At 44.3% G+C, this 27,779-nt stretch overlaps 1 protein-coding gene across 8 annotated transcripts in view; it reads left to right on the top strand.

Annotated features, from left to right (window-relative positions):
- arfgap1l.S (arf-GAP with Rho-GAP domain, ANK repeat and PH domain-containing protein 1-like S homeolog) overlaps positions 1–27,779 on the top strand; it is a 92,572-nt gene that overhangs the window by 50,673 nt on the left and 14,120 nt on the right. For all 8 annotated transcript variants that reach the window (XM_018250451.2, XM_041584662.1, XM_041584659.1 and 5 more), the window contains 21 exons: positions 2,400–2,469; positions 2,803–2,923; positions 4,100–4,293; positions 4,454–4,560; positions 6,233–6,432; positions 7,020–7,105; positions 8,199–8,381; positions 16,696–16,870; positions 21,300–21,434; positions 21,953–22,088; positions 22,188–22,290; positions 22,598–22,793; positions 23,338–23,380; positions 23,557–23,720; positions 24,751–24,960; positions 25,261–25,366; positions 25,742–25,889; positions 25,978–26,061; positions 26,366–26,431; positions 26,523–26,640; positions 27,497–27,610. In XM_018250451.2, the coding sequence (XP_018105940.1) occupies positions 2,400–2,469; positions 2,803–2,923; positions 4,100–4,293; positions 4,454–4,560; positions 6,233–6,432; positions 7,020–7,105; positions 8,199–8,381; positions 16,696–16,870; positions 21,300–21,434; positions 21,953–22,088; positions 22,188–22,290; positions 22,598–22,793; positions 23,338–23,380; positions 23,557–23,720; positions 24,751–24,960; positions 25,261–25,366; positions 25,742–25,889; positions 25,978–26,061; positions 26,366–26,431; positions 26,523–26,640; positions 27,497–27,610 (2,759 nt within the window). The remainder of the gene's footprint in view (positions 1–2,399; positions 2,470–2,802; positions 2,924–4,099; positions 4,294–4,453; positions 4,561–6,232; positions 6,433–7,019; positions 7,106–8,198; positions 8,382–16,695; positions 16,871–21,299; positions 21,435–21,952; positions 22,089–22,187; positions 22,291–22,597; positions 22,794–23,337; positions 23,381–23,556; positions 23,721–24,750; positions 24,961–25,260; positions 25,367–25,741; positions 25,890–25,977; positions 26,062–26,365; positions 26,432–26,522; positions 26,641–27,496; positions 27,611–27,779) is intronic.

Below are 27,779 nucleotides of genomic sequence, written 5' to 3'. Positions count from 1 at the left end.
TGGCGTCAACTGTTAGTATGATGTAGGGAAGGATATTTTGAGACAATTTGGAATTGGTTTTCATTTTTTATTATTTGTGGTTTTTGAGTTATTTAGCTTTTTATTCTGCAGCTCTCCAGTTTGCAATTTCAGCCATCTGGTTGCTAGGGTCCAAATTCCCCTAGCAACCATGCACTGATTTGAATAAGAGACTGGAATATGAATAGGAGAGGCCTGAATAGAAAGATGAGGAATAAAAAGTAGCAATAACAATACATTTGTAGCCTTACAGGGCATTTGTTTTTTTAGATGGGGTCAGTGACCCCCATTTGAAAGCTGGAAAGAGTCAGTAGAAAAAGGGAAATAATTGAAAAACTATAAAAAATTAATAATGAAGACCAATTGAAAAGTTACATAGAATGGGCCACTGTAGAACATACCAAAGTTAACTTAAACATGAACCACCCCTTTAAGGGGGGGACTGGGTTTGTTGTGGGGTTCTCACTTGGGAAAAAAGTGAATTTATTCTTTTTAATTGGTCCTTTATATCCCTGGGCCCCCGGGTACAGTCGCAGCTCTTTTGTTTATGTGAAACATTATTGAATATTGCCTAAACTCTACAAGAAAAGGTCCCTAAAAGAGTTCTGGATTGGGTTCTGTACTGCCATTAATGGTTCTGGATGAGTTGGGAATCTTCTCCTTTCTCTTGGCTGTTATCTTGGCTCTGCAGCTGCTTCTCTTCTCCCACTTCTCCACCAGGATCTACTGGGAGGTTTATAGAGAGAGTGTTACCGGCCAACACCACGACTCAGAATTCTCTATAACTGGCCCTAAATAGCCCAATAGTCGGCTCTTGGCTCTGTGCACTAAAATAAACCTCTAGAGGTCATTAAAGTAGGGATGCACTGAATCCAGGATTTGGTTCGGGATTTGGCCCTTTTTCAGCAGGATTTGGATTCGGACGAATCTTTCTGCCCGGTCAAACCAAATACGAATCCTAAAATACATATGCAAATTAGGGACAGGAAGGGAAATCATGTGATTTTTTATCACAAAACAAGGAAGTAAAAATGTTTTCCCCTTGGGTTATAAAAATGCCCCAGCACTCCAGGCTCAGTTACTAGGGCTCCGATGTGATAGGTGCTTCTGGGATGTTATGGGTGTTGGATGGGGGAAATAAGAAATATTCATTTATTCATGAAAGGGATAACTAAAGGCTGAGGCATGAGTTAAGAGATCTGGGTGGACATCAGGAGAGGGGAGATAAATCATCAGTACAGAAGGGGCTTTGGAAAGCACATGACAATAGGTTGGCCAAGAGGATTAGGGGCATAGGTAGTGGTGTAACTAGAGTGGGGCCCCCTGCAAAAAAAAACATTTAGAGGGGCCTGGCGCACTCCTATCCGCCTGACTCCGCCCATGTCCCGCCCCTTCCTCACTGGTAAGAGAGCGCTGGGGAGGAGGGGGGTTTTCTTATTAGTTATAGAGGAAGCAGACCCCATAACCGCAGTGGGGCCCGTGTCACTTCAGTGTTGGACTGGTCCAGCCGGACATCCGGGAAAAAACCCGGTGGGACCCGACCGTCATGGGCCCCCGCCGGACCAGACCCCCTCTCCAGATATTGGGATTTGAAAAAAAAAATTCCGGTGCTGCGTAACGCCGCCTGCGCATGCACACCGAGTGACACCGTTGCACACGATTGGCTCCCTCATGAATTCAAGCTGAGCCAGCGCATCACAGTAGGGGGCAGGGGGGCCGGGAGTGGGCCCTGGACAGCAGTTCCGGTTGGTCCCGGGACCCCCAGTCTGACCCTGTTCAGCTTCCTTTATACAGGGGGCCTGAAGGGTTGTTGGTGACCTGCGACACACACAGGTCTGGCCTGGGAGACAATATAGACCCTGACATTCCAAACAGAGAGGCCCAATCAGCTCCTCAGCACTAAATAGTGACTGTCAATCTTACAGCAGCCCCTCTGGCATTTGCCAGAACCCACAGATTGCCAGTCCAGGTCTGGACACACACGTAATTGCACTTCCAGCATCACAAGTGGAGGTGATTTCTGGTCACCTGCAATTTTGACTTACCCATAGGGTCCACAGAATCATTTTTGCTGGTGGTCCCAGGCCTGCAAGGTTACGCCATTGGCTCTAGAACCTCCAGGAACCCCAATAGAGAGAGAGACAATCCCCCCATTGTAGGAGACACTGAGAGTGATTTGATCAGGTAACATTTAATTCACTTGCTAAATCTAAAGTTAAAGCTGAAAGAATCAGATTATTGGACACAACTCGGTTCTCATAAAGTTCTCGTTGTTTCCAGGAGTCACTTTTTTGGCGCGTGTGAGAGTCAATATTTGCCCTTAAAAACCACTGCATTTTGTTCAAATGTAAAAAGGTAATTTTGTTTCTTCTCTATGGAAGGTCGTACATTTTCCAGAAGCGATGGGTGAAGCTGGACCTGGATTATCTCCGATACTATGAAAGTGAAAAGGTGGGTGCCCCCTTCCATACAGAGCCCACCCAAGGACACACCAACTTTCCTTTGTACCCAGGACTGGGCGCAGTCGCTTTGTCTGTGACTTTCGAAATCTAAGTCAAAATCTAATTTCCTTGTTTAATCAATGACGTTGTTCATGTGAAGCTACAAAAGCAAAGTGTCAACTGCTAAACTTGGTCTTGTAAATGCCGAGCGCTGAGTCAATGTTCATTTACATTCACTATGACCAGTGGTGGGCGCTGTTTCATTATATCTATTATTATATATATCATTATATTTATTCCATTGATTTGTTTGTAAGCAGGGCACTTGCTGTTTTTGTTGCAGGACATGTATTCTAATGGCTTCATCAAAACCAATTTCATATCTGAAGTCACTCCCTGCGGGGATCAGAAATTTGAAGTCAGAACCTCTAACCGGGACTTTGTCTTCCGGGCTGAGAGTGATGGTAAGAGAAGTCTGTGACTGAATCAGTGGGTGGGACTAAAACACTCTTATGGCAGCTTACTGGGGGAGGAGCAGGGAGTCTGTGACTTGAGATGTGGGTGGAACCAGTACACTGATCTGTAACGTAACTTACTGCTCCCACCCACCCCTCTAGATGTGCGGTTTACTTAGTGCCATGCAGTCTCCGGTTGGGCCCTGGGGGGCTCAATGGGAAGCGGGCCCTGGTGCGATTGCTCCCCCGGTAGTTACGCCACTGACACTGATGAAAGCTTACAGGGTTACGAACATGGAGTCTGATGCAGTTTACAGAGGGGAGGAGCAGGGAGTCTGTGACTTGAGTTGTGGGTGGGACTACAATACTCTTATGGCAGCTTACAGGGGGAGGAGCAGGGAGTCTGTGACTTAAGTTGTGGGTGTAACCAGTGCACTGATGATAGCTTACAGGGGGGAGAGGCAGGGAGTCTTTGACTTAAGAAGTGGGTGGGACCAGAACACCCTTATGGCAGCTTACAGGGGGAGGAGCAGGAAGTCTGTGACTTAAAGTGATACTGACGCTAAAAATTTTCTTTTTAAAATATGAATGTACATTAAAAGTTACCTATAGGTCATGTTGATCATTTTTCACTGATAGTTGTGCATTTGTAAGTAATTGTTACTTGAAGTTCCTAAACCTGACTGTTATGCCAACCTGACTGTCCCTTCTTAACCCGTCAGTAAGAGTTTCTAATGCTAACAGACTCCTGCTGCACAAATATGGCAGCCCCCTCATACAGGAACATGGGGGTAAGAAAGGTAATGTAAAAGCATCAGGCAAATACTTTTATGACAAAATTATAAATAGTATTCAAAGACAATATTATGATAGATATAAAAAAAAAAGGTTATTTTCTGGTGTCAGTATCTCTTTAAGTTGTGGGTGGAAGCAGGACGCTGATGATAGCTTACAGGGGGAGGGACAGGGAGTCTTTGACTGAAGAAGTGGGTGGGACTACAGCACCCTAATGGCAGCTTACAGAATAAGGGGCAGAGAGTCTGTGACTCAAGCAGTGGGTGGAACCAGAAAACGAATGACAACTTATGGGGGAGGGGCAGGGAGTCGGTAAGTAAAAGTGCTGCACAACGGCCTGTATATTGTGTTGCTTTGTGCAACTATAACATTATGTCCCTCTGGTGCCAGCGGATCGAAATGACTGGGTGAAAGCCTTCAAGCAGGTGGTGCAGGAGAAGCGGAACCGATTATCTACTTACCAGCCAGTGGCCGCGAGCTCTGTGGGTGCCGACAAGAGTGGCCTCCTGGAACTGAGAGGATTTAGGAACAAGGTGTATGTGGAGGTGGTGATGGATAAGGTGTTCCTGTACAAGAGCGCCGAGGTGGGTGACTCCATCATTAATGTTGCTCAGCTTGTATCAGGCTCCCATTGACCAACACATTTTACTTGTAGAAAAGTCAGGAATGAGTGAGGAAAGGGAGATGATTTGGGAAATTCGTTCAGGAATGACATACTCAGCAACTCTTCTTTCCCCTCCTTAGGATCGTGCGTCCGGGGTCGGATTAAAGTTCATTGATATGAACCTCGGCAGTGTGAAGGATTGTGATAGGAGGAGCTTTGACCTGACAACTCCTTACAAGACTTTCAGGTGAGAGTGAGACCCCCGGGTTTAACTGATGATCCCACTTGTCCCAAGCACAAAGCAACACTCAGACAATTCACTTGACTCTCACGGATGGGGCACCTTGAATTTTATACTTGTCACCCAGTTTATCACATAATTTCCCTGAGCCTCAGGTTCCACAATTGAACTTGAGTAGCTTGAACTTGAGTGGACCAACACGGTATAAAATACAGAGTAACTTTGAGAACATTCCCCACCATGCCCAAAGGAATCCATTATTTTCCAGGTACTTGCCCACTTACAGATTTCCTTTACTTTCTTCTTCTGGGCTGCTCTCTTTCCTATGGTCAGGCATTGACCTCCTCCTGGTTAAATACATCCAATCTTACCCAAGTGCTCACTGAGATACTGATCTCTGATTCCCTGAACTTTCTGCTCCTGGGCTGTTCTCTTTCCTATGGTCAAGATCCTTCCCCCTGAGGTTCCTACCTGTAAATCCAATATTACCCAAGTGTTTCCCAAGGTACAGAAATCCGATTCCTTGTACTTCCAGAGCTGCTCTCTTTCCTATTGTCTGGCAGGAACCTCCTCTTAGTTAAGTAAATCCAAATAATACCCAAGTGTTTATTGAGGTACACAGCTCTGATTCTCTGTACTTCCTGCTCCTGGGCTACTCTCTTTCCTATGGTCAGACAGGAGTCTCCTCCTGGTTAAAGGAACAGTAACACCAAAAAATGAAAGTGCTTTAAAGTAATGAAAATATCATGTAGTGTTGCCCTGCACTGGTAAAACTGATCTGTTTGCTTCAGAGACACTACTATAGTTCATATTAACAAGCTGCTGTGGAGCAATGGCGGAAATTGAAAAACGGCTATATGGCACAGGTTAACTAATGGATAACAGATAACGGACAGACAGAGCTTATTTGCTATCTGCTGTGTAGCCTAAGCCTTTTCTTTTTTGAATTTCTGCCCCTGCTACAAAGCAGCTTATTTATATAAACAATAGTAGTGTTTCTTAAGCAAACACAGCAGTTTTACCAGTGCAGGGCAACACTGCATTATACTTTCATTACTTTAAAACACTTTTATTTATTGACATTACTGTTCCTTTAAGTGTATCCAATCTTACCCAAGTGCTCACAGAGATACTAAGCTCTGATTTCCAGAACTTCCTGCTCCTGGGCTGCTCTCTTTCCTATGGTCAGACAGGAGTTTCCTCCTGGTTAAGTCCAGTCTTACCCAAGTGCTCCCCGCAATTCCTGCTCCTGGGCTGCTCTCTTTCCCATGGTCAGGCAAGAACCTTCTCCTGGGTAAGTAAATCCAGTCTTACCCAAGTGCTCTTCAAGGTACAGAGCACTCATTCCCTGTACTTCTTCTGGGTTGCTCTCTTTCCCATGGTCAGGCAGGCATACCCCCCACTTTTGGGTAATTAAACCAATTTATAGTTGGAAGCAATGACCACTGTTCTGATGCTTTTATTTATAATGTTGTATTATAGTGTGTAGGTACCTGGCCATGAGTTTTAGGGTAGGTGTTGGGGGTGTGTATGCTGCCCAATCAAAGTGTAGGTATTTATTCATTGGCCAAGCAAATCTATTTCTATTTTCCTTATAATGGTTGGGGCCCTTGTTACTTATATTATTGCTCAAGATATATATAATATATATAGTTTCTGTCCCATCCCCTTCCTTCAGTTTCTCGTCAGACAGTGAGTCGGAGAAGGCTGATTGGGTGGAAGCCATGTTGCAGTCTATCGGAGAAGCACTTTCCAACCTTGAAGTCGCCCAGAAGATCTGGTCGGTAGAAGGGAACCGGCGCTGCTCCGACTGTAATGGGTCCAATCCAGACTGGGCCTCCATCAACCTGTGTGTAGTGATGTGCAAGCGATGCGCGGGTGAGACATTCCCTAATAACTGCTCCCCGGTACAAAAGCTCAGGAGTCGCATTGTATTACCTTCACTTATTCAGCCCTGATTTCCGGCAACAATAAGAAACCTTTATTTTTTGGATAGAACACTTTAGTTTTCAGCTTTAGGTCCCATGACCTGGGATTGGTCTTTAGGGCCTTGTCTTCTAAGGAGCTGGGTTTGACACTCACATATAATGTCAGCGAATGATGAGATTTATTGTCCTGACTTGGAACACTGTACAGGTGCGGGACCTTTTATCCAAAATGGTCGGGACCTGAGGTTTTCTGGATAAGGGGTCTTTCCATAATTTGGATTTCCATACATTGTCTACGAAAAATTATTTAAATATGAAATAAATCCAATTTTGCTTTTGCTTCCAATAAGGATTAATAATATCTTAGTTGGGATCAAGTACAAGTGACTGTTTTATTATTACACAGAAAAAAGGAAATCATTTTTAAAAATTTGAATTATTTGATTATAATGGAGTCGGCCTGTAATTCTGAGCTTTCTGGATAATGGATCCCATACCTGGTTTTCTCTATGAGTTTCTTGTTCTGCTTATTCCTAGGGGAGCACCGAAGCCTCGGGCCAAACATCAGCAAAGTGCGGAGTCTCAAAATGGACCATAAAGTTTGGACACCGGAGCTGATAGAGGTACAGAAATGTTTTTTTTTTTAAATTTTAAATAAATGTATAAAAACCAGAGCTGGTTGGGTGGGGAATTAGCAGGGAAGTACTAATCCACCAATCAGGGCAGAGATAGTGGAGCCAGGCCCAGCCCACTTGAGAGAATATTCTTTTATTCACTGTACAGAGGTGTAAGAGAACTAGTTCTACCTGAATCCCTTTATGTGGCCCAACCGGCTTCCTATCCTGAAAGTGACTTCCCCGGGGTGTAAAGGGGCTCAGGGGAGAGGAGATTGGCTTAAGCCAAGTCCGGGTGATTTAGAGTTAAAGATTTGCCTGAAACGTTCCTGGATTGGAATGTTCTTTGTTACATAAAGCCCACGCTCTGCCAAGTTTCTACATCAGCTCAACTTCGAGTTGGATTTGGGGATTTTTTTTTTTTTTCCCCCCCATCTGAACAACCTGGACAAGGCGTTGGCCCCATTTCCAGTCCCTCTCCACTTTCCCATTCCTCGTTAATGTCATCAGTTTGGCTCCCATTGTTATTACAGTAACGAGTCTTTATAAAGCACCAACATATTCTGCAGCGCTGTACAGGGGCAGGTGGGTAAATGTACAGCAGCACGTGCAGAATGAATACATATACAGATCAGTGGGGGAGGGGTTTGCCATCAAAGCTTACAGTCTAGTAAAGCTGCTATATGCACAATTTCTCTAATTCTGAATATGGAACTGATGTTATTACTAATTAATAGGGATGCACCGAATCCGTTATTTTGGATTCGGCCGAACCCCCGAATCCTTCGTGAAAGATTCGGCCGAATACCGAACCGAATCCTAATTTGCATATGCAAATTAGGGGTGGGAAGGGGAAAACATTTTTTTACTTCCTTGTTTTTTTACAAAAAGTCACACAATTTCCCTTCCGCCCCTAATTTGCATATGGAAATTTGGATTCGGTTCGGCTGGACAGAAGGATTTGGTGCATCCCTACTAATTAACTGTCATTAGCTGCCTTTGTCACCCATTAGTTATTAAAACAGTTAGTTCAATCCTCCCTTCCCCTTTAATTACGTTTCTGACGCATTTTTCACCGCTTCCTTCTCATCAATCCCAACAGCTCTTCCAGAAAGTGGGAAATGCGATAAGCAACAGGTTCTGGGCGGCCAATGTGCCCCCCAGTGAAGCCATTGATGTGACGAGCAGCACGCAGGAGAGGAAAAAGTTCATCTTGGCTAAATATCGGGAGGGAAAGTACCGGCAGTATCACCAGCTCTTTGGAAATCAGGCCGAGCTCGACAAGGTACGTTTTCCATCTCCAATTCCACCAGGATCTTGGCATTTAGTTGTTAGTGGGGGAGTGAGGCTCTGCTTCCCTCCAGACACCTGTCCTATTGGGAATACCCCTGGATTGGGAATACCCCCGGAGTTATATAATGGCGACCGTCTGACACTGGGCCCCAGCTTGAAGTACAGATCAATATAAGGCACCATATAACACATTCAACTGAAAAGCACCGTCTCTATCCAATTTGCCCTTTGCTGGGGTATTATATGCCCTCCTCCCTCACATCCACTTCTGTTCCTCCCAGTATTTAGATTCCCTGATGAGCACTTATTATTCTAGGAATTTAGCATGGCCCTCTATGTCAGGTTATGCCCGGTGGTGCCATATGCAGGGTTATTATAGGGACCCCATTACTTTGCTTTGCCTTTGCAAGTGGGTAAAGACTTATAAGTAGAGGGTTATGAACAGCAGTGCACAATTGGGCCTCCATATTAAAATCTTACTGTCATGAAACTTGTGGCCATCAGCTAATGGCCCCAGTACAAATATGGAAACTGTTATCCATAATGCTTGGGACCTGGGGGTTTCCACATATGGGATCTTTCCATAATTTGGATCTTCATACATTGTCTACTAGAAAATAATATAAATATTAAATAAACCCAACAGGCTGGTTTTGCCTCCAATAAGGATTAATTATATTTTATTTGAGATCAAGTACAAGGTGCTGTTTTATTATTATAGAGGAAAAGGAAATACGTTTTAAAAATTTGTATTATTTGGATAAAATGGAGTCTACGAGACCTTCCCGTAATTTCCCTGTACTGTCACATTCCCCGCTGCCCTAGTAAATAAAGCATTGCATGTTCTATATACAGTATATCTGCCCCAGCCCATGTGCTCAGTGTAAGGGCTCTGAATGCAGCACTCCGCTGGCTGTCACTCTGTGCCCAGTCCTTGCCCCAGACACTAACAGTGACCTGCCCACATATTCCTGTTCTGTTACACATTATTCCCACTTTTACTATTGGTTGTAATGGGAGCGAGCCCTTAATCCTGCCGGGCAGAAATGGACTGGCAATCTGTGGGTTCTGGCAAATGCCAGAGGGGCTGCTCTAAGATCCCATAGACAGTCTCTATTTAGTGGGCTGGTGGGGGACTATTTGGGCCTCTGAATACTTGAAATGACAGGGTCTATTTTGTCTCCCAGTCCAGACCTGCTGCCGGCAGAAATATGAGGCCATTTCCCACCCCCAGATCTGGATAAAATATTTAACTATTTCTGTTCTCTTCCCTGATGGGCCCTTCCCCAGATTCTATTACAATTTGCTCTGCTTTGTCAGAATCACATACAGCAAAAGTCATTAAGGGGTATAGGCAGAGAGGGACAGACAGACTTTGCTTTTCTGACAGTTACACAGAACTATAAACCCAGTGAGAATGAGGAATGAATGGATATTGGGAAGTTGTATCAGGAGTCAGAGGCAGCAGTGCAGAGAAGAGAAAGGGACAGACACAATGACAGTTACACAGAACTATAAACCCAGTGAGAATGAGGAATGAATGGATATTGGGAAGTTGTATCAGGAGTCAGAAGCAGCAGTGCAGAGAAGAGAAAGGGACAGACACAATGACAGTTACACAGAACTATAAACCAGTGAGAATGAGGAATGAATGGATATTGGGAAGTTGTATCAGGAGTCAGAAGCAGCCAGTGCAGAGAAGAGAAAGGGACAGACACAATGACAGTTACACAGAACTATAAACCCAGTGAGAATGAGGAATGAATGGATATTGGGAAGTTGTATCAGGAGTCAGAAGCAGCAGTGCAGAGAAAGGGACAGACACAATGACAGTTACACAGAACTATAAACCCAGTGAGAATGAGGAATGAATGGATATTGGGAAGCTGTATCAGGAGTCAGAAGCAGCAGTGCAGAGAAAGGGACAGACACAATGACAGTTACACAGAACTATAAACCCAGTGAGAATGAGGAATGAATTGATATTGGGAAGTTGTATCAGGAGTCAGAACCAGCAGTGCAGAGAAGAGAAAGGGACAGACACAATGACAGTTACACAGAACTATAAACCCAGTGAGAATGAGGAATGAATGGATATTGGGAGGTTGTATCAGGAGTCAGAAGCAGCAGTGCAGAGAAAGGGACAGACACAATGACAGTTACACAGAACTATAAACCCAGTGAGAATGAGGAAATGAATGGATATTGGGAAGTTGTATCAGGAGTCAGAAGCAGCAGTGCAGAGAAGAGAAAGGGACAGACACAATGACAGTTACACAGAACTATAAACCCAGTGAGAATGAGGAATGAATGGATATTGGGAAGTTGTATCAGGAGTCAGAAGCAGCAGTGCAGAGAAGAGAAAGGGACAGACACAATGACAGTTACACAGAACTATAAACCCAGTGAGAATGAGGAATGAATGGATATTGGGGAAGTTGTATCAGGAGTCAGAAGCAGCAGTGCAGAGAAAGGGACAGACACAATGACAGTTACACAGAACTATAAACCCAGTGAGAATGAGGAATGAATGATATTGGGAAGTTGTATCAGGAGTCAGAGGCAGCAGTGCAGAGAAGAGAAAGGGACAGACACACTGACAGTTACACAGAACTATAAACCCAGTGAGAATGAGGAATGAATGGATATTGGGAAGTTGTATCAGGAGTCAGAAGCAGCAGTGCAGAGAAAGGACAGACACAATGACAGTTACACAGAACTATAAACCCAGTGAGAATGAGGAATGAATGGATATTGGGAAGTTGTATCAGGAGTCAGAAGCAGCAGTGCAGAGTAGAGAAAGGGACAGACACAATGACAGTTACACAGAACTATAAACCCCAGTGAGAATGAGAATGAATGGATATTGGAAAGTTGTATCAGGAGTCAGAAGCAGCAGTGCAGAGAAAGGACAGACACAAGTGACATTACACAGAATATAAACCCAGTGAGAATGAGGAATGAATGGATATTGGGAAGTTGTATCAGGAGTCAGAAGCAGCAGTGCAGAGTAGAGAAAGGGACAGACACAATGACAGTTCACAGAACTATAACCCAGTGAGAATGAGGAATGAATGGATATTGGGAAGTTGTATCAGGAGTCAGAAGCAGCAGTGCAGAGAAGAGAAAGGGACAGGACACAATGACAGTTACACAGAACTATAAACCCAGTGAGAATGAGGAATGATGGATATTGGGAAGTTGTATCAGGAGTCCAGAGGCAGCAGTGCAGATGAAAGGGACAGACACAATGACAGTTACACAGAACTATAAACCCAGTGAGAATGAGGAATGAATGGATATTGGGAAAGTTGTATCAGGAGTCAGAAGCAGCAGTGCAGAGAAAGGGACAGACACAATGACAGTTACACAGAACTATAAACCCAGTGAGAATGAGGAATGAATGGATATTGGGAAGTTGTATCAGGAGTCAGAAGCAGCAGTGCAGAGAAGAGAAGGGACAGACACAATGACAGTTACAACAGAACTATAAACCCAGTGAGAATGAAGGAATGGAATGGATATTGGGAAGTGTATCAGGAGTCAGAAGCAGCAGTGCAGGAAAGGGACAGACACAATGACAGTTACACAGAACTATAAACCCAGTGAGAATGAGGAATGAATGGATATTGGGAAGTTGTATCAGGAGTCAGAGCAGCAGTGCAGAGAAAGGGACAGACACAATGACAGTTACACAGAACTATAAACCCAGTGAGAATGAGGAATGAATGGATATTGGGAAGTTGTATCAGGAGTCAGAAGCAGCAGTGCAGAGAAGAGAAAGGGACAGACACAATGACAGTTACACAGAACTATAAACCCAGTGAGAATGAGGAATGAATGGATATTGGGAAGTTGTATCAGGAGTCAGAGGCAGCAGTGCAGAGAAGAGAAAGGGACAGACACAATGACAGTTACACAGAACTATAAACCCAGTGAGAATGAGGAATGAATGGATATTGGGAAGTTGCTTAGAATTCGGTTTTCTTTAATTATACAAAATATTTTTGGATTTACATGACCTTTAAATGAATGTGTAACTGCTGAGCTTCCAGTGACCAGCAGGGGGCAGAGTGTGAAGGTGGATATAAGTCACTATTGAGAGCAGGTTACAAGTTACATTCCAAAGTTGTTTGCCTTTCGGCAGGGAAGGGGTTATTCTCACCAGCTGACTTGTGTTATCTTGGTGCTTGTTCTCCTCCTCTCTGGGAGTGGCTGGGAGTCCAGATGTGAGTCTCCCTGTATCACGTTGCACTTCTATTGTGCGACCAATTAGTTGTGCTCACAGGAGCCCAATCTCACTCACCCCTTGCACTTCTTCCTCCGGCCAGAGGGACTAGAGACTTTTATAAAGCTGGATCAGAACCCTGTTGTTTGGAATTCCCTCTCACATGAAGGATAGGGGGTTATTAGTGTCCCTCACATGATACGCGGGGAGATCGGTGTGTGACACGAGCAACTTCTCTGGGGAACCATTGAATTTGGGTATGTTACATTCTGTGGGCACCAGCCTTGTGTTATTCTTCCCTGTTACACTCTAGATATTTGCTTTTTCTAAGGAAAGGAGGAGGAGGTGCCATATTGATTCCCTTAGACCAGTCAAATGCATGGGGGTTTATACTCTATTGTGTGCGCAGAACATTTCCTTCTCTTGTGATATTGTATTTATACATATGGGAGGAGGAGGTCCATAATTGATTCCCTTCGGACATACAGTATGAGGTATACTTATTGTGGTGCCCAGAAACATCCTTCTCTGTATAGTTCTTATTTATAACATATCGGGAGGAGGGAGGTGCCATATTTGATTCCCTTAGACAGTACAGTATGAGGGTATGCTTTATTGGTGTGCCCAGACACATTCCCCTTCTCTGTATAATTTGTATGCTATACATATGGAGGGAGGACGGTGCCCATATTGGATTCCCTTAGACAGTACAGTATGGGGTATAAGCTTTATTGGCTGTGCCCAGACAACATTCCTTCTTCTGTATATCTTGTATTTATACATATGGGAGGAGGAGGTGCCATATTGATTCGCCTTAGACGTACAGCTATGAGGGTATAGCTTATTGGTGCTGCCCAGAACATTCCTTTCTCTGTATATTTGCTATAATCTATGCTATTTATGGGAGGAGGAGTGCCATATTGATTCCCTTAGGACAGTACAGGTATGAGGGGGTAGTAGGGCTTATTGTGTGCCCCAGAGCATTCCATTCTCTGTATATTTGTATTCATATACAATATGGGAGGAGGAGGTGGCCTATATGATCCCTTAGACAGGTACAGTCCATGAGGGATACTATGCTTAGTTGTGTGCCCCAGAACATTCCTTCTCTGTATATTTGTATTTATACATATGGGAGGAGGAGGTGCCATATTGATTCCCTTAGACAGTACAGTATGAGGGTATAGCTTATTGTGTGCCCAGAGCATTCCTTCTCTGTATATTTGTATTTATACATATGGGAGGAGGAGGTGCCATATTGATTCCCTTAGACAGCTACAGTATGAGGGTATAGCTTATTGTGTGCCCAGAACATTCCTTCTCTGTATATTTGTATTTATACATATGGGAGGAGGAGGTGCCATATTGGATTCCCTTAGACAGTACAGTATGAGGTATTAGCTTATTGTGTGGCCCAGCAACATTCCCTTCTCTGTATATTTGTATTTATACATATGGGAGGAGGAGGGTGCCCATATTGATTTCCCTTAGACAGTACAGTATGAGGGTATAAGCTTATTGTGTGCCCAGAACATTCCTTCTCTGTATATTTGTATTTATACATATGGGAGGAGGGAGGTGCCATATTGATTCCCTTAGACAGAACAGTATGAGGGTATAGCTTATTGTGTGCCCAGAACATTCCTTCTCTGTGTATTTGTATAAAGAGGGAATGAGGTGTTTGCACAGCTTTATAAGTTTACAGAGTGGAATATTTTGGAACCTGTAGGCTTTATTGTATAAAATGGGGAAGTGACTTTTATAAACACAGCGAACCTGTCAGATTAGTCTTTCTCTTAGAATGTAAGCTCTTGTGTATTGAATGTAAGCTCTTGTGTATTGTTAGAAGGGGAAATTCAACTCATTTCTTTTACATCATCAAAGAAAATGTTATTCTAACCAACGTTCTAATACACAGGAATTACATATATTCCGTGATTTGAAAGAATCGGGAGGCACAGACAATATGAACAGGGCAATAGGGCACTTGATTACAGATAAGATGAGTAAAATACATTGGTTATAATTCTTACACAGGGAAGTAAACAGGGATCAAATGTAATTTATGGCTGCACAGAACTATAGAGTAAAACAGCATCTCTCACAAAACTGTTTAGGTTTAGGTTATTCAGCTGACTGCTGCTACATTGTTTCACGAGTCATCATCAGCAGTGCAGAAAATGGAAAGTGACATAGAAATAGCAGCTATATTAAGAAAAATCGTTGAAAATGTTTAATTATATAAATGGGACAGTGTTTTGGAGGGTCTAAACACAGTTGTCCTGAACTCCCTGGGCCCCTGGTGATTAGTTGTAAAGAATATTATTAATGTTTGCGGTTCCATTCACGTGCCCTCACTATTAATCACCAGTCACATGATTCCTTAATGAGGAAGAGAAGACCCATTAAAATGCATTAGGGTTCAACACGTCATTGTGATCTCAGAATCAGAATCAAGAGAACTGTTGCCGTAATGTTTCCCCCTACCCTACAGCATTAGCCTATAGCTTAGTATTTATAGAATGGGAGCTGCTACATTGCTTCCCTACACAGGCTAAGGGCTAGTCCACATGGGGAGATAGCCAGGCGTTTGCGGTCGCGGGCGACAAAGCGCCGCGCCAGTCGCCGCGACCGGCGCAGGCGACCAGTTTTGTATGGCGCCTATGTAAAACGCCTGTGCTAACCACACGAGGCGATGCGCTTTTCAAAGTCGCCTGAAAAAGCCTGGCGAGGCATTTTCAGGCGACTGTGAAAAGCGCATCGCCTCGTGTGGTTAGCACAGGCGTTTTACATAGGCGCCCATACAAAACTGTCGCCTGCGCCTGTCGCGGCGGACTGGCGCGGCGGCGTTTGTCGCCGCGACCGCAAACGCCTGGCTATCTCCCCGTGTGGAATAGCCCTAAATGTACAGCTTATTGTAACAGTAAATATGGTTTGAGAAAGACACACGCCCTTCAAGTGCCACCGTTTGTTTAAAGGAAAGCTGTCTAACTGCCAGCTGATAAAGAGCAAATTAACATTCCTATCTAAACTCTCTCTGGTGTAAACAATCAAAACTTGCCTTTCCACATAACTGATCCGTTCTATTTCCTTTATCAGCTTAGTCTCTCTTCTCTGTACTTTCTCTATTTCATTACTGTCCCTTATATATTTATATATAGTGATCATATCCCCTTATATATTTATATATAGTGATCATATCCCCTTATATATTTATATATAGTGATCATTTCCCCTTATATATTTATATATACTGATCATTTCCCCCTTATATATTTATATATAGTGATCCTATCCCCCTTATATATTTATATATAGTGATCCTATCCCCTTATATTATTAATATATAGTGATCATATCCCCTTATATATTTATATATACGTGATCATATCCCCCTTATATATTTATATATAGTGATCATATCCCCTTATATATTTTATATATAGTGATCATAGCCCTTATATATTTATAATACTGATATTTCCCCCTTATATATTTATATATAGTGATCCTATCCCCTTATATATTTATATATAGTGATCCTATCCCCTTATATATTTATATATAGTGATCATATCCCCCTTAACTGTCTCTTATCCAGTGTAACAATCCCAACTTGACTTTCCCCATAACTGATCCCTTCCATTCCCTTTATCAGCTTAGTCGCTCTTCTCTGTAATTTCTCTATTTCATTACTGCCCCTTATATATTTATATATATAGTGATCATATCCCCCCACAGGATGTAAAAAGCAATTAAATGTGACTGACAGGATCTGCCCCCCCTACAGTCATCCTTGTTGTGTCTTATAATGCTATTCTCCAGAACATAATCTGGAATGGTATTTCTTAACAAACTGTCAAATAACATACAGTATCACCACAGATGTCAGACTTGCAGGCCTAAGATTGCCAGGTTGAGATTGTGATCCCTTTGTAAACATTGGAATCACATGATCTTTGCTCCATTCCATAGGTATCAAATAAAGGTGCGAATAATCCCATTTTACAGTGACTGACCTGTGCTGAACTTTGCCTTTAGTAAATTGATAACAACCTTTTGTGTGTCCTTCCTATAGGCTCTGTGTGCCGCAGTGACCACGAGTGATCTGGCCGAGACTCAGGCATTGTTGTTCTGCGGGGCAGATGTGAACTGCAGCACCTGTGACCCCGCTTACCCGACCCCCATCAAATTGGCGGAGCAGGCGGGACAGAGGCTGCAAACGGAATTCCTGATGCAGAACCGAATGTCGGGTAAGAAAGGCCAACTTTCCCATGTGTGCAATGAGCAGGTGCATTCTTAACTTCATGTGATATTGGCCAATTACAGGGTTTGTTACAGGAGATTCTCAGCAATATCACATGCAGTGTCTCTTAATGGCCATGAGGGGTGCTATTGAGTTGAGGGCAGCGGAGGTGAGCGGCGTGGAAGCTAAAGCTGAAAGGATCACAATGTTGGGCTGGAGCATTCGAGCAATTTCTCACGTGAGATTAAATGACAGAGGATCAGAGATTTTCCAAAACAAAATAACTAGTTCTGCTTGGCTGCATGCCACACCCCCTCAACCTGAGCATCTTGTTCTTAAAGGGCAAGTAAAGTCTAAAATAGAATAATGTTAGAAATGCTGTATTATGTATACTAAATATAAACATGAACTTACTGCACCAGCAGCCTAATAAAACAAATGATTTATGCTTTCAAAGTTGGCGCAGGGGGCTGTCATCTTGTAACTTTGTTAGACATTTCTGCAATATCAAGACTCGCACATGCTCAGTGTGGTCTGGGCTTCAGTTGGGAGGTTAAGCTTAGGGATCGTCATAAATTATCAAAACAGCACAAGTCAAATAATATCTGCCATAGAAGCCAATACAGCAAGACTGATTAATAATCATAATATAGAGACTGCACTGGGTCTCTGGATACAAATCTCTACAGGGAATCCAACAATGCTGCTCGAGTTCTGGGAAGTAAGGTGGGGGGGCTCCCCCTGCCATTTGAAAGTATGATCGTTTACCTGCACAGCAGTTGGGGACCATCTGACAATTCCTATCAACAGCAGTAAAAGAAGGGGGAATTGCACTGCATACATACATCTTTTAATTTAAGTATATTGGAGATAGATTTCTTTTTCATTAAATAAAGTAAAAATGGGATTTTATATTTTTGCCTTTACATGCCCTTTAAAGGGGCAAGGAAGTGTGACTACTAATAATCTGGAACACCCAGGTAACACCCCAAATGTAGCCTGTACTGTAATCAGTTGCAGCATTTCCCTCTACTAAACGCAATTCAGCAGGAACACCCCCCAAAGTTTGTTCATAGTCTGTACAGAGAGATCCCATAAAACTATGGCAGCATAGGTATCCCCTGTACTAAGCACAATTCAGCAGGAACAGCCCCTAAGTTTGCTCATAGTCTGTACAGAGAGATCCCATAAAACTATGGCAGCATAGGTATTCCCCTGTACTAAGCACAATTCAGCAGGAACAGTCCCCTAAGTTTACTCATAGTCTGTACAGAGAGATCCCATAAAACTATGGGCAGCATAGGTATTCCCTGTACTAAGCACAATTCAGCAGGAACAGTCCCTAAGTTTGCTCATCGTCTGTACAGAGAGATCCATAAAACTATGGCAGCATAGGTATTCCCTGTACTAAGCACAATTCAGCAGGAACAGTCCCCTAAGTTTGCTCATAGTTCTGTACAGAGAAGATCCCATAAAACTATGGCAGCATAGGTATTCCCGTACTAAGCACAATTCAGCAGGAACAGTCCCTAAGTTTGCTCATAGTCTGTACAGAGAGATCCCATAAAACTATGGCAGCATAGGTATTCCCTGTACTAAGCACAATTCAGCAGGAACAGTCCCCTAAGTTTGCTCATAGTCTGTACAGAGAGATCCCATAAAACTATTACAGCATAGGTATTCCCCTGTACTAAGCACAATTCAGCAGGAACAGTCCCTAAGTTTGCTCATAGTCTGTACAGAGAGATCCCATAAAACTATGGCACATAGGTATTCCCTGTACTAAGCACAATTCAGCAGGAACAGTCCCCTAAGTTTGCTCATAGTCTGTACAGAGAGATCCCATAAAACTATGGCAGCATAGGTATTCCTCTGTACTAAGCACAATTCAGCAGGAACAGTCCCTAAGTTTGCTCATAGTCTGTACAGAGAGATCCCATAAAACTATGGCAGCATAGGTATCCCCTGTACTAAGCACAATTCAGCAGGAACAGTCCCCTAAGTTTGCTCATAGTCTGTACAGAGAGATCCCATAAAACTATGGCAGCATAGGTATTCCCCTGTACTAAGCACAATTCAGCAGGAACAGCCACTTTGCAGTACAGACATAATGGTGCCCACGCTGAGCTCTGGAAGCAGCTGTACTGTAGGTGGATAATTAATGTGTTGAGGTTACTTTAGTCTGTTCATTAATAGGCAATTGTTTAACCAGCAGAGGGAGGAGGTTGTTCATAAAAGCTGAAGTTTAAGCGAAAAAATTGATCTCTCCCTTTTCTTCTCCATCTGAGACAATGGTTTGTGCTTGTGCCCCGGGGCTTCATCCAGTCTGAGAGTTAAAATCAGCCGCATACATGGGCTGCCAGTGAGTGTCTGTTATACACAGGGAGATAAAGTTCTATATAAAGACTTTCCTTATTCACAGTCAGGCAAAACTCTGCTCATCTCACTCATCTCCTGCACTACATCCCTGATCAGTCAGTGCAGGTGGGTCTAAACCGCTACAGCAACCGATGCACAGGGAACTTTTACTGGTCACCTGTTTAAAAGCAAACGCTTTATTGGTTGCTAAGGGTTACTGCACACTTTTTGCTGTTTTTAGCGCTTTTTAACTACTGAAGTTCTCCTTGTCAGCACCTTGATGGTTAAAATGTGACCCCCCCCTCTTCCCACACAGATGTGGGACATGTTATTCATGGGGGGGGTAAGTGGATGATACCAGACTTGTATTTGGGAATAGCTGCTTATCAGTCATTGTCCAACTAACCCCTCCCCCATACCTCGTGGGTTATTTGCTGTTGATGTGGGTGCAGTTGTGCCGCAACTATTCCATGGGATGCAGCAAATATGCTGGAAAATACATTGGCACCAAGTGACTGGCTGAGGCTGCTACTCTAGATTGTAAGCTCTTGTGCAGCCTATGGAAAGGAAGTGGGATGAACAGGTTCTTGTAGCTGAAGCCCTTGGGTTCTGCACCCCTATAGTTACAGACAGGAGCCCCCGGCACTCACCCACTCTCACTATGGTCAATGTGATCACACCAATATTTAATGGTTGAGAACTATTTGTGGTGAGCACAACTTTCCCTTTTTTACCACCAGTTGTGACATCACTGCTCGCTGGTGCTGTATAAATAAATGATGATGATGGTGATGGTGATGCCGGTTACCCTTGTCTAATTCTGATCTTTCCCATAGTTGTATGTGCTCTCAGGCAATCAGTATGGCAGCTGCTGAGTCTGAACTAACCTGATGCAATGATTGTAAAGCAAAGGGGAAGTGAGTGATGAACAATTAGACTCGTGCAGTTTGTTTGCTGAGGTCACAAAATATGAGACACAAGCGGCCGCTGTTCCTACGCTGAACCCACGGAACTAGATCTGGGGAAGCTCTGCTCCGGAGACAATGGTCCTTGTGTTAGAGAAATGGCCCCAACACACTCAGAGCTGCATCCGTCACAATAACTTTTATTAATTTAACTAATAACCATCTCTCAGCTTCTCTTATCGGATGCCTGTGTAACAGCTGCTACTTTCCTCCTCTTGTCCTACTATCACCCAACTATCACCCAACTATCACCCAACTATCACCATGTCCTCCTACTTTTCCTTATCACTAGAGACTATTATCACTTAAATTCTCCCATTAAATCCCATTAGCCCCTTCTTTGGACTAAGTCCCAGTAACATTTACAGAAACAGCCAGAGTCATCAAGATACTCGGCAGCACTATTCAGCCCTCGTGACTCGCTGCAATGTCACCATTGTGTGCTTTGGCTCTTACTCTGTGGATCTCTCCTGACCCCAAGTGGTAGATGATGGTACTGCAGGTGGCCAAGTCTGGCTCCTCTGTACACTCAATGCTGCACCTTTATACAATACAGAGAGGGGATCAATATCATAATAAAAATACTCTTTAACACAGAAGGAAGGCGGCCCCTGGCCCTCAGAGTTTACAATCTAAGTAGAAGGCAGCAGGAAGAAGGTACTGGTTTGGAGTTGTACATCATTTATTTATACTTACCTATATTCACAAGCCATTGATGAAATTTACTCTTTAATTTAACCACCAGCTTATGCCCCTCTGATCCTACCCCTGTGCCAGGCTTTGCTGCATTTATCTACTGTGCTGCCTCTGCTGAGGAGTTGACACTTCTATGCGATTTAATTCGGGATGCACCAAATCCAGGATTCAATTAAGCCTTTTTCAGCAGGATTTGAATTCAGTTGAATCCAAGTGCCTGGCTGAACCAAATCTGAATCGAAAAAAAAATCACTGCATTTACAGTTCTCTTACCCCCTTGTGTCCCCTAATTTACATAAGAAGATAAGGATTCGGATCGGTTTGGTATTTGGCCGAATCTTTCACAAAGGACTTGCACAAATCTTAAAATAGTGGATTTAATGCATCCTTAGATTTAATTCTCTCTTCTCTTGCCAGAAATCCCTCGCCTAGAGCTGGGGACCAACATAGAGAAGGAATATTATGTTGTGCGCCCCAACATCACCCACAATGGCTTCCTGCACAAAACCTCATCTATGAACCGATTGGTCACCGAAAGAAAGTCCAAGGAAGGTAGGTCCCCCCTCACTTTCTGCACCCATAATCTGTTGCACCCTATGTACTGACTTACTCATTTCCCACAATGCCTTGTGTGTTCTCTCATTAGCATATCTGCCAAAAACAATAAAAACAAAACTGCATACGTGTGCACAAACTGAAGGCTTAGTGGGAGGACAGCAGATTTTTGGTACAGGACAAAACTTTAGAAGCATTTAAAATATATAATTAAAGGAACATGGAAAGCTGCTTAGAACTGAAGATTCTTTAATTAGGAAAAATTCCTTATTTGAGTGCAGTTTCCCTCTAAACTGTAAGTGCCCCAATGTGATGTTCTTGGGGTGATGCTGTTATATAGACTCTAAGTGGAGACAGATATATATTGTACCCAATGTTGGACTGGGGAGTATCTGGTGCCCACTGGGGTCCATCAACTCAAGGGCCCACCACTCCAGCTGCAGGGGCCCCTTTTCCCCTCACCCTTAGGTTTTTGTCTGACGTCTCTGATCTTCTCCTCTCGGTGTCTCTGGCAGAGTTCAGCCGGCGCTGGTGTGTCCTCAGTGATGGGGTTTTCAGTTACTATGAGAACAACCTCAGCTCCACTCCCAATGGCGAGATTAAAATGGGGGAGATTGTGTGCGTTGCGGTGAACCCTACAGACACTCATGGGTAAGAATCCAGACATGAGGGGCTACAGCTCGTTTAATATGCGTTGCCGGTGTGTACCCTGCGCTTCTGTATATGTGGCTGATCCGTCTGTTCCGACAGGTTCGAAAGCACTTTTGAAATTTACACCCAGTCGGAGCGTCTCTATCTGTTTGCGGCAGAAACCCCAGAGGAAGCCAGAGAATGGGTGAAATCCATCACTAAGGTTGGCAGTTAAAGGGACAATTATTCCTAAAATCCAATTTACCTTATGTTGTAGCCCTAACTCTCCCTGTGCTGATTATATATGTGTTCAATTCGAGGCAATAAAAATAAATAATCAATGCAGGTGAATGGGGAATGATGGAGGAAGCCATATTTCCTTTAATCTACAAACTTCCTGCTTTTCCAATCCAGGAAGTGATTCTGTAATATCATATGTGGGGGGATGGGAATGTTGCTGGGGACTTTGGGTAAATAAGTCATTTGATCAGGACACACTATATTCATGGCACCCTCTGTCTCCCCTCCAGTGTTTCCTTCCCCTTAGAGCCGAGGAGCTTCTCAGTTACGACTTTGACCGGATTGGGCGGCTGCAGTACAAGGGGGGGCTGAGCCTGGAGCGCACCACCATCGGCTGGTTCTCCCTCTATAAGACCAAACTCTACATGTATCTGGAGGACGGGGACACGGTGGACGTCATTCACCTGAAGAAGCTGTCGGAACTCTGTACGTGTTGGGTAATGGTTCCATATGTGCAGCGTGTGGCCCCTATGTGCAGCGTGTGGCCCCTATGTGCAGTGTATGGCCCCTATGTGCAGTGTGTGGCCCTTATGTGCAGCGTGTGACCCTTATGTGCAGCGTGTGACCCCTATGTGCAGCGTGTGACCCCTATGTGCAGCGTGTGACCCTTATGTGCAGCGTGTGACCCCTATATGCAGCGTGTGGCCCCTTTGCAGGGACAATGCCTCAGTTGGCAGCTCCCATAGGTTACCAGCAAAATATCGCTCCTGGTAACTTATAGAACCAAAATTCCAATTTTTAAATCAGAATTTTGGATTGAAATTGTGCTCTCTGCACTTGTGACCACCCTCGACCGACTCAAGCACTCGGAAAGGTAAGTGCCAGGAATGAGGGAAGATGGGCAGCATCTAAAAGGCCCCCTCCGGTTGTGAAAACCCCAGAAACTCCCCTGGCCCTGTGTGTATCTTATCTGTGCCCTTCTGCATGTGTCCTACACCCACTAACTTCTATATTTTTCCTTCACCCACAGCGATCAAGGATAAAGATATTCTGGTACTGGTGGCCAAAGGCAGGTAATGGCCCATTTCTTATATATTCACTTTCAGGTCAATCCATATATCCCCTGCCCATAGACTGAAATGGTTCCTCTATTTTCTGCTCTTGCTTATGCCTTGCCCTGTCTGGTTAATGTGTCTGTACTGTCTGTCTGTCCTGCCCGACACCCATCTCTTCTCGTGCTTCCAACCAGGATAACATATATTCTGGCAGCCAGGAAGTTGGATTTTTCTGGCTGGGTGAATGCGATCCAGAAGGCGAGTAGCTCCACGGGGGATACGTTATCAGAGCAGCAGCTGACGGGTTCCGACGTTCCTGTGCTGGTGCACAAGTGCATTGATCACATATCCCAGTTTGGTAAGTGCCAGGCCGGGAGATGCTAATGTTGGTGTGAGGAGGAGGTGGGCTGCATTAGGGGAACCCAGCTTGGGAATTAGGGGTAAACATGAGAATGATATGTAACTGCATGGTGCTGCTGTCTGGGGAACCTGGCAAGAGCCTAGGAAAACCTTGTCAAGGGTGTAGAGAAACCTTGTTAAGAGCCTAGGGGAAAGTTTGGCAAGAGCATAGGAGAACCTTGTCAAGAGCCTAGGAGAACCTTGTCAAGATCATAGAGAAACCTTGCCAAGAGCCTAGGGAAAGTTTATCAAGAGCCTAGAAGAACCTTGTCAAGAGCCTAGGGGTCCCTTGTCAAGAACCTATGGGAACCTTGTCAAGAGCCTAAAAGAACCTTGTCAAAAGCCTAGGAGAACCTTGTCAAGATTGTAGAGAAACCTTGCCAAGAGCCTAGGGAAAGTTTGTCAAGAGCCTAGAAGAACCTTGTCAAGAGCCTAGGGGAACCTTGTCAAGAACCTAGGGGAACCTTGTCCATAGCCTAGGAAAACCTTGTCAAGAGCCATGGGGAACCTTGTCAAGAGCCTTGGAAAACCTTGTCAAGAGCCTAGGGGAACGTTGTCAAGAACCCAGAGCAGTGATCCCCAACCAGTAGCTCGTCAGTAACATGTTGCTTTCCAACCCCTTGGATGTTGCTCTCAGTGTCCTCAAAGCAGGTGCTTATTTTTTGAATTCCAGGCTTGGAGGCAAGTTTTAATTGCATGAAAACTAAGTATAGTGCCAAGTAGAACCCTCCTGTAGGCTGCCATTCCACATTGAGGCTACTAAATAGCCAATCACAGCCCTTATTTAGCACCCCAAGGGACGTTTTCATGTTTGTGTTGCTCCCCAACTCTTTTTACATTTGAATTTGGCTCATGGGTAAAAAAGGTTGGGGACCCCTGACCTAAAGAAACCTTGTCAAGAACCTAGGGAAACCTTGTCAAGAGCCTAGGGGAGCCTTGTCAATAGTCTAGGGGAACCTGCTTGTGATTACTGTAAATGCCCTCCCCAGGTATGGCCTCAGAAGGGATCTACAGGAAGAGTGGGCAAACCTCTAAGACTACAAGCCTCCTGGAAGCCCTGAAGAAGGACGCACGCACAGTGGTGCTCAAAGAAGATGAACATCACGTTGATAATGTCTCCGACACCCTGAAGAGGTTCTTTAGGGGACTGGAGGAGGGAATCTTTGGAGAACACTGTCAGGACTGGTTAAATGTACCAGGTACAGTACGAGTGATAACCGCAATTAGTCACATGACCATTATACATTTCTGTGGTGCCTTTGGTGCTCAGGTCCGGTCTGTTTGGTACAATAGCAGAACAATAGAGGGGCAGGTACTGTCACAGTAGATGGGCCAGTGGGACAGGGGGGCTTATAAGGTGGGGTATAAATGTGCCTTGTTATTAGATTCCATGTAGTGGAAAATTCACACTTTTGGGGTTTCCTTAGAAAGGATACACTATATAATAGTTACATGGTTAGTTACTATGTGTCTATGTGTTTGCCCTAATTCTCTCCTAGGAATAGACGACGAGTGCATGAGATTTGGAAGGTACCAGGAACTTCTGCAGAACCTGCCCCAAGTCAACAGAGCTACTCTCAAAGCACTAATTACTCACTTATACTGGTAAATATACATCTCCCCAGTACTAACCCAGGTACTGATTCTTTGTACTCCCTACTTCTGGGCTGCCCTCTTACCCATGGTCAGGTAGGCATAGCACTCAGGGTAAATGGATCCAGTAACCACTAGTCCCCCCCCCATCACTTGCCCAGGTAGAAAGCTGTGATTCTGTGTACTTCTCCTGGGCTGTTCTCTTACCCATGGTCAAATAGGAACTGCACCATAGCAACTGATCCCAGTCACCTCCCTCCCCCCCAGCACTTAATTAGATACAGAGCTCTAATTCTCTGCACTTGGGCTGCTCTCTTTCCCATGGTCAGACAGGAATCACCCTCTTTTATTATACATAACGAGTCCTTTCTCCTATCCCTGGTGCAGCATTAAGCACTTTTCGGATGAGAATCAAATGAACGTCCATAACTTGGCCATTGTGTTTGGCCCCACGCTCTTCCAGACGGACGGACAAAACTACAAGCCGGGACGTGTGGTCGAAGATCTCATCACCTACTTCCGACCCATATTTGGAGTAAGTCCCTGTGTCTGTAATATTATTCAGCCCCTCCGATTGCCCCATGTGTGTTGTTGGGGTCACTCAGTGGCGCCTCTTGTTGCAGGTCAGTGAGCAGGAGTTGCAGAAGCAGCTGAATGTCATCAAGGCCATCATCAAACTGAGAGACACGGGGAAACCCAAACACCAGGTGAGAAATCCCTAAATAGGGGTAGGTGGGTGGGGCATGGGCTTCAGGTGCAGTTGGTGGGTGGGGCACAGGTGGGGAGGGAACAGGAGCATTTGCTGAGTTGCAGGTAGAAATGCCACTGTATCCCCTTAATATCAGTCACAATGGAAAGCAACCTGCTGCAGACTGCAGTTATTTCTAAGCAGCCATGAAGCATGCAGAAAGCCCTTGGCATGTGTATAGGGGGTGGCTGGGCAATATTTAGCCCCACAGAATGGAATGACTGATAATCAGAATAAGAAGAAATTCCTGTTTTTGTTGCTAGAGCCCAGCTTTTATCTGCACGGTTTATCTGGAAGAGAAGGGTAAGAAATCAGAACACAGCGTGCAGGTAAGTGACTCGGATTCTCTTTCAGTTATTGGTACCGGGGGATTTACATAAATATTTATAGAAGAGTGAGAACTTTGTCTCCCTCCGGCAGATTCCCGCCAACATGTCGGCAGAAGAGCTGACAAAGACGGTTCTTGGGATGAGGGGCATCCACAGCGAGGCGACTGATTACTGGGGGTGCTCCGAGGTGGACGAGATTGAGGAGACAGGTACCTGCTGATCCCCTGAGTCTGTATCATATGTGGAATAAAAGCTGCACACAACACAAGTCACATAACAGGACTGTGTCTTTAAATAAGCAGAGCCATAAATATTACTAGTGAGTCTGCATTGGCTACACAACCAAATCCCAAGCACAGAGGGGAAATAAACTGTTAATATATTGGACCCTTTGCTTTGGCCTCCAAGGAGCCATCCTTGGGTAAATGAATCCAATATCCCCCAGAAACTACCCACCTACAGTTCTGATTCTCTCTACTTCCTGCTTTTGGACTGCTCTCTTTCCCATGGTCAGAGAGAGACAAATAAATTGTTAATATATTGGAACATTTGTTTTGGTAAGGAACCACCCCTAGTGTAAATGAATCCAGTCTCCCCCAGTAACTACCCAGATACAGTTCTGATTCTCTCTCTCCTTTCTGCTTTTGGGCTGTTCTCTTTCCCATGGTCAGAGACATGTTTGCTTTGGCCCCAAAAGAACCACCACTGGGTAAATGAATCCAGTCTTCCCCAGGAACTTCCCAGATACAGCTCTGATTCTCTCTCCTTCCTGCTTCTGCGCTGCTCTCTTTCCCACGGTAGGAAAGAGACAAAAAAACTGTCAATATATTGGACCCTTTGCTTTGGCCCCCAAGGAGTCACCCCTTGGGTAAATGAATTCAATCTCACAGGAATTAGCCAGATACAGCTCTTATTCTCTCTCCTTCCTGCTCCTGGGCTGCTCTCTTTCCCATGGTCAGAGATTGAAAGAGCAGGCAAGGACCAGCAGAGAATCAGAGCTCTGAGCAGAGACGCGTGTGTGTCCATTGTCCAATACCGGGAATCTGATCTTTTCTCTTAACACAGAGCGGCCCCTGCACTTCTCTGAGAAGGTTCTGCACATCTTCCACTCCGACCGGGCCAACTGCAACCTGGTTGTAAAGAAGCACGAACACATGGACGCCATGCTCACGTATATCAGTGAGTACAGTAATTATTATTATTATTATCATTATTATCATTATTATTATCATTGGATGCCCTTTAACCCAATGGAATTCCTTTCATTCCTGCTATTGCTGTGTTGCACCACTAGATGGCGCTATAAATGACATGATATTTAATGTATAAATGCCATCAGGATCTCCTT

Source organism: Xenopus laevis, chromosome 2S (genome assembly GCF_017654675.1).
Source record: "Xenopus laevis strain J_2021 chromosome 2S, Xenopus_laevis_v10.1, whole genome shotgun sequence".
NCBI classification, from domain to species: Eukaryota; Metazoa; Chordata; class Amphibia; order Anura; family Pipidae; genus Xenopus; species Xenopus laevis.
The sequence above is the reverse complement of the archived record's forward strand: the minus strand, read 5'-3'. Positions and strand labels throughout refer to the sequence as shown.